Below are 7369 nucleotides of genomic sequence, written 5' to 3'. Positions count from 1 at the left end.
CACAATATAATAATTGCAAACTAGTTCTTGGGAATCATTTTGTCCGATACCGTTCCAAAGGACTTTGACAGCTAATTCCGCCAGCGGGGGTCAATTGAACCACTCGGTCGTGTACACTCATCTTATATTTCTATCACTGTCATTCCAAAACCAAGTCGAAATTCTACTGCCTCTCATTGACCTTTTCTATCTTGTATATCAGCAGGAACTATCTGCGATTTCGATTTTCCAGTCTATGCGACTACAAGCACCGAATCGAAATATATATAAAATCACATGGGAAGTTAGAAATCAACAAATTGTTTCGAATTAAATACAAAATCTACTCAAAATTAATTGGTTCTCATAGCCGACCTGTTGACAGATAACACTAAAATAAGCCAAACTGGATATCATACAAAACAAGCATAACACGGCCATAGCCAGCCTTCCCTTTAAAACTCCTGCTGCAGGCTTGGCCTTGCCTTAGTTCTCATGAAGAGCCTTGGTCAGATACAGTCGACTGAAGCTTTGTCCAGCCACTCTGCATTCAAATTGACCAAGAAATGGAACCTCAGAAAAAGCAAATCAAGAAAATCTCTCTTGTTGAAAATGACACAACTTCAAAAGCAACTATGGGTATCTGATAATGGCTGAAAATTCATAGCTAGATGCCTAGATCTATCGTGCACTTTTTTAAACCCACAAGTCAACACTGGCTGACAGGCTGAGTGCACAACTATTCTTGTATGTTTTCTTGAATCAGATATCTGTCATTTGTCATCTATCTGCTGACTCTGGACAATTCAGTTAAAATATCTTTTCAACGCGAACAAGTAGATGTGCTACTAGTAACATTTGCCAAGAGTTAAACATCTTATTTTTACCAAGTCGTTAACTATGCTAAAGATGAAAGAAATAATTAGTACACACATAAACAAGCGAGAAACGGGCCCAAATGCATGCACATCTGAGTGGCAAAGGACACAAGCAGATATTCAGAAGCATTTGGGAACAGAGAAACAAAAGGAAATATAAATTTCTCAAAATGTGTGGCAGAAAACAAATATCCAGGTGTGCACAACAAAGAAATTATATGTGCAACATACCCGTTGATTTGGTTGCAATAGTTGGCTATTTGATTTGTTATGAGAAAACCATCCAATCTCGATGGCTCAGGAATAGGCTTAAAGATGGGGTTTGAAGGATCCTCTTCAGGTAATGGCTCTTCCCCAGCATTTTTTCGAGACATGTTTTCAGCCCTGCAGGACAAGACAGCAATGAAGCAAAATAAAATCAGTATCAACAGCAAGTATAGAGTAAAGAAGATATCTGCACCATGCGAAACATGAAGATAGCTAGAAATTTGGAAATCAATCAGCAGATCTAGAACTGCACACAAGAGTAGAATAAATGTAGAAGAGGAAATTCCTGTTTAATCATGTAAGCTAAAGAACTTCCTATCCTAGAAAATGCTAGAAGATATCCACACCATGCGAAACATGAAGACAGCTAGAAATTTGGAAAACAATCAGCAGATCTACAACTACACCAGGGTAAAATAAATGTAGAAGAGGAAATTCATGCTTAATCATGTAAGCAAGAGAACTTCCTAGCCTACGCATTCTCCAACCCAACATCTGAAAATAGGACACCACACAACAGAAGCAGCGACCTGACATGAGCTTTAAAAAATGTATGAAACACTCGAATAATTAAATCGTGCTTGATAATTTACCTTCTTTTCTGAAGCCACGCTTGCTGTTGGGCTTGCTGACGAGAGAGATTTCGATAATAAAATTGAAACTGAGAAACAAAAGATCACACAGTGTCACCAGATAATTCATAGTATTCTATGTGGTAGGGGAAAAAAAGACAGACCTTCTGTTGTTCCATTGACAAATCATCCATGCACTCAATCAGAAACTCGACATTTCTCTCTAAAAGTGGATTGGTTGACAATTGAAACCTTTCATAATCACACTACCACAAAGTAACAAATCAATTATATTCACTCCTCAAATCAGTAAAAAGGAACTTTCAATAATACTGCGATTGATCATTACTCGCGTGACAGGAGCATCAGCTTCCAGTTCGGTCATAAAAGCATTGATGAGAGCAGAATTTGAAACCTTAATCTGCCAAGAAAAAAGTTTCAAATCTTCAGTTAGTCGGTCGTGTCTTGCATTCATTCAAGAACTTGGGAGAACTCAGGGTTTGCAATTTTTGCATTTTTACCAAATATTCTCATTTTTCAGATTGAAAATGATATTATAGTACATTAAAAATACAACTGTGATATCCAGGTGCTCAATTTGTATCTAGGTGCTATATTATCCAGAAGGAATTAATTCAAAGAAATGCCAGTAACAAAGCCAACTGTATGCTCATTAAAGGATATTAATCATGTAAGTAAATATCTCAAAATTCCCTTTTCAACCACTCAGAGAACTAAAACTTGTATGTCCTCAATTCACCTTGAAGAAAATAAACTGCATTCTAATTTTCCAGTGATTTCAATATTTTATTAATTAATTCATCATTATTACCTCATGACCAATGCCAAATGAGTCTTTCATTAACATTTAAAAATTATGTTGAAAGAAACAAGCATAAATTACAATGAATGTTGCTGTGTAAATATCAGTGTTCGAAAACTCGGCCTAGGCGGCCGCCTAGCGCCCGCACCGGAAAAGTGGTAATCGGTCGCCCTAGGCGTCCTGGCCGCTTAAGCGGCAGTAAGCGGCCCTAGGCGCCGCCTAATCGAGTTGTGCGGCGTAGGCGCTGCAGAAGAAGATGTAGGCGGCAGAATTCTGTGGAAGAAGAAGAAGAAAGGCGAAGAAAGCTGCAGAAGAAAGAAGAAGATGCAGAGGCGGCTGAAGAATGAAGACGTTTTATTTAGGTTTTGTTTTTTAAGTTTTGTTTTTGGGCTTTTAGTTAAAAGCCCAACTACCTTAAAAAAGTTAAAAGCCCAATAAAAAATGAAAGCCAATTTTTAAAGGTCTTAAACTAAAGTCCAATAAGCAAACTCAAGTCTACCCTAACTTGAAAGATAATGATATATGTTAATCTGTAATAAAAATTTGAGCTAGAAAATTTTTTTGAAGGGATTTATGATTATTTTTGTTCATACCGGGGAATCCGCCTAGCGGCGCCTAGTCCCCGCCTAGGCGCTAGGAACTGGTCGGGCGCCCGACTAGCGCCTAGCGAAATTTAGAACCATGGTAAATATGTAACTATATATTTCAGCTGACGCATCCAAGGAAGAATTATGAAATATAAATATATATACAAGGTAAGTTGCAAGATAAGAGTTCTTCAACACTAATATTATTAAACAGGCAACTCTGCAATAGTAATAAAATTCTGCAACCGAGTATTGCTTACAGGGATCTCCTCGAAGATATCCACCCATGAAAGATTCTTCTCCCTCAACCTGGGGGAACAAAGAGTTCATTACAGTAAATATTTGCAAGTGTGCATACTTATGCTCATTCAAGATTCAAGGCTAGCAAATAAAAAAAAAAAAACAAAAAAATGCAGATCGTACTTCTCTCCAGTAAAATTATTGCTGCGATACAGCTCCATGAATGAATCGGAAAGCTTTAAGGCCTTCAAAGCCAGGACACCTTGGTTAGATCTTGATGGATCATAAATAATACAGACACACCGCCTTATGTTATCCTGTGGCAAGCAGAATTACAATGTTTAATAAAAAAAATTAAGATGAAAACAACTCAGATTCAATTAACACTAATCTTAGTACATAAACTCACTCACTCAGCTACGAGCTAATTTACAAGAGGATGACACTCCGCTCTCCTTGCCCTAGCAAATGCTAGACAAAAACTCAATGCTAAATAACAAATTGCCTCGAGTGAGCAGATTTGTATAAATCAACCCATATATTATAAGTAAAAAGTTTTGAATGTCGTTGAAGCCTCTGTATATGTTTTTAGATGTGTTGTACTTGCAAGCAATGGATGAACCTTCTACTTTTCCAAATTGAGATAACAGAATTCTTATAGGGATGAAAATTACTTGAGAAAATATTTGCAGGAGCAAGAATTAAAATTACTACCAATAGCAGCTATATCCTCATACATTCTTGCTATATTCTAGTTATTACACCAACCAGCAAAAAACAAGAGATTACATCAAGGAAAATAGATCATTTGCCTGGTAATTCATAAAGGTCTCTATTAATTCCACGGTCTGATAAGAGCCAAATAAAGTTGATTGATACCTGTAAAAAGTCGTACAAAATCAGCATGGACAAAGCAGTCAGCACAAATAATATAATGAGAGAAGCTATTCATACCTTCGAGGCTTAAGAATATGATCAGTTACAGTTACATATGCCAAGGCCATGGCCCATAATTACATAACATCATCGATAAAATCACACGAGAAATTTAATAAAAGCTATTCGCACTACCGAGAACCGTAAAGTTAATTATTAAACTTAAAAAGAGTTGGAACTGCATATCGAGGAGTATGATTAAAGGATTGGTGCAGCTAGAATTTAAGATACATGGAATGTGACTATGTTTAGTAGGGAAAAAATCATAGCCTCTCCATTAACCTAGATGTTTGATTCCCATTCCACCAGGATTGGAAACATATTTTCCTTCACATCTTTGAGATGACTATGCAAATATAAGAAATGTAGATATTTTGTGTACACTGCATCAAGTAAAAATAACAGATTGATTTAACACAATTTTTTCGTTGACAGTCTTATAAACTAAAATTGTTTGTGAATAACCTTTTAAACATGAATTTTATTAGCAAATATTAAAACTGGCACGAGTGCTCCATGAAAGTTTAATCATTTGCCTTTTCTATCATTCCTTGAGTTGAATTACTTCAATTTTTTATACCGAACCCACCATAAGTTGGGATAATAAGAGCAAAAGATATAATTCTAAGATTGGTAAATTAAACTTCGACACAATTTCCAACTTGAGCTTTTAAGTTGCTTCTACGTTTATGAAATGTTGGTAATTTTTAACACGCATAGGGTACATAACAAGAACTTGTACAAGTTTCATTCCGTATACAAACCAAACACAATCCAGTGAACAAATAACTCGCATTTACAGAAAAATATTGAAGTTCTTTTTTTCACCAGAAATCTGAAGAATACCATTTAATTGGTACTGTGTGGTGGGGGGAGAAGATTCACTCACCATCCAACAGTGTTATTGTCAACATTAACTTCTCTAAGGCACCTCATCATCTCAAGCTGATAAGTAGCACCCTCAGCTTCTATCTCCTCGTCTTCTTCCCGAATCTATAACAATATATTTGAAATACCGTAACTACGAGAACCTAAATTGCCCAACAATGCACCATACTTTTCCCAATAATATCAAATTCCAGGTAACAAAAATGTTAACGTGAAGGAAAGGCATGGGATTCGCATACCGGAAACGGGAAGCAATTGGTGATTTCAAGGACAGTACCAACATCCAACCCAAGAAGCTGCCCAGTAACCAAAGCAGGCGAGAACTCCTTGCAGTGCTTTACTATCTTCAGAATAGCCTGTATCGAATTCACACAAATTGTCACCAATAATAGTCGAACTCCTATTTCTCCACGTAATTGGGAAAAAAAAAATCAACAAAATATCCAAGCAAACTAATTAAAGAACAATACATCTTAATCATACCAATCCTTCGATCTGGACGACTCTGAGTGGCGGCGTGGCTTCCTCCGTCACCGCAACTTGCAAAAATGACCTCGTAGCAGCTGCAATAAATTAAAATCAAAAGATTCACACACTTGCGTTGCCTCACAACAAATCGAAAAAAAATTAAAGGGAAAAGGTACGCACCGTTCGCCATAAGTGATTCAGAGAGAAATTATATGAAAATTACGAAGCGGGAGTAGTTCCTGTCGCGGTCGGAAGATAAACCCTAGTCGTGAGTTTATACCGCTAGCGAGGAGGATTCACCTGATGAATTACCAACATTACCCCAGCATTCACGGATCGGCCCAGTAATGTAGTTGGCTTGGCTATATATATTCTTATATTATTGAGGCAAAAGAGCTCCTAATATGTATTTTTCGATTAAAAAATTTTTACTACAAATATTTATGCAACTCTATTACTTTTAAATTCTTATTTATACTACAAGTTTCACATAATTCATCCACATATTAGCCAATTCTTTATCACATCATTATCAACTTGTTTTATTTCCACGATTTATTTAAATTTACTTAATAATTATATAGCTCAAAACATATGTCAAATAGTAGTATTAATAATGTTTTTTTTTCACAAGATTATTAATAATGTTATTACACAACAAGGACAAAAACAACAAAATATTATTATTATTATTATTATTATTATTATTATTATTATTATTATTATTATTATTTGATGGGTTATATCTCAAATTAATTATTTGAGTCCACTACAAAATGGGCCTAAAATGAAACGATCCTACTTCTATTTTAAATTAAACAAAATAAAATACGGATTTTCAAAAAAATCAAAATATTAAAAATTTATTAAAAAAAATTTCGGCATGACCTCTCTGTTTATATTACAATCAACATGTCTCAGACAGCAACCAAAATAAAATAAAATAAATAGACGACTGACGACACAAGTAACTAGACCGAGACAAGAACGAGACCCAAGAAAGAAGTTCAACATATCAAATATCCACAAGATTAGAAATCTAATGTTTACATGCCCAAAACAATTCTAACTAAACATTACATATACATTTGACAAATAAGCAAAATAAATGCTTCTTAACATAAAAATTCGAGTAACTATGCGGAAGACGAGCATAGGTCGGAGGGATGTGCCGTGCCCGCATCGCAGTTCACTCGATAGTCTTGTCCCTCGATCTCAATGAAATACACCTGACCTGAAAACAATAAGTGTAGTGAGTCTAAAAGACTCAGCAAGAATATATGGAGGATAACGAGTACTACATAAATACAAGCACAGACAGATTAAAAATAACTTGATAATAAAATACTTTGTGCCCTTAATTTGAATAAATGATCTCTAAAAAAAAGAAGTGAACATAAATGAAACATATGTATGGCTAAGTCGAATATAATCACTGTAACTGAATAAACTGTACTGAAACATAGTCATAAATATTTGAACTTAGATCCATAGATTGTGACTATGTGTCTCGATCATGATCATGGCTGCAGTGCACTATGCCGCAAGGAGGTCAGGTATTTCCCAACCCATCTTGTCCATACTTGGTAAGGAAGGCCAAGATTTCTCTCAACCCCACACATACACGTAAATAATTGGTAAGATAGGCCAAAACATCTCTCAGCCCCATACATATACGTCACGTGATAAGGTAGGCCAGAACGTCTCCCAACCCCACACATACACGTCAAT

At 35.7% G+C, this 7369-nt stretch overlaps 1 protein-coding gene across 1 annotated transcript; it reads right to left on the bottom strand.

Moving 5' to 3' along the window:
• Positions 1-246: 246 nt before the first annotated feature.
• Positions 247-5969, bottom strand: LOC140883325 (eukaryotic translation initiation factor 3 subunit H). Its single transcript, XM_073289752.1, has 12 exons — positions 5819-5969; positions 5654-5733; positions 5410-5526; positions 5172-5275; positions 4159-4225; positions 3530-3663; positions 3367-3415; positions 2046-2117; positions 1861-1962; positions 1718-1785; positions 1089-1241; positions 247-523 (listed from the first exon to the last, which is right to left on the bottom strand). The coding sequence occupies exons 1-12, from the start codon at positions 5826-5828 to the stop codon at positions 466-468; spliced, it is 1014 nt and encodes a 337-aa protein (XP_073145853.1). The 5' UTR covers positions 5829-5969; the 3' UTR covers positions 247-465.
• Between the last annotated feature and the right edge of the window lie 1400 nt (positions 5970-7369).

The sequence above is a fragment of the Henckelia pumila genome, chromosome 1, assembly GCF_033568475.1.
Source record: "Henckelia pumila isolate YLH828 chromosome 1, ASM3356847v2, whole genome shotgun sequence".
Taxonomy (NCBI): Eukaryota; Viridiplantae; Streptophyta; class Magnoliopsida; order Lamiales; family Gesneriaceae; genus Henckelia; species Henckelia pumila.
Note: the sequence above shows the minus strand (reverse complement) of the source record. Positions and strands in the feature narration are given on the sequence as shown.

Coding starts and splice junctions, on each gene's coding strand:
- LOC140883325 (XM_073289752.1), bottom strand. Junction 3,416..3,529: donor AATAATTTTACTGGAGAGAA/GTACGATCTGCA, acceptor TTGTTCCCCCAG/GTTGAGGGAGAAGAATCTTT. Junction 524..1,088: donor TATTGCAACCAAATCAACGG/GTATGTTGCACA, acceptor ATTTGAATGCAG/AGTGGCTGGACAAAGCTTCA.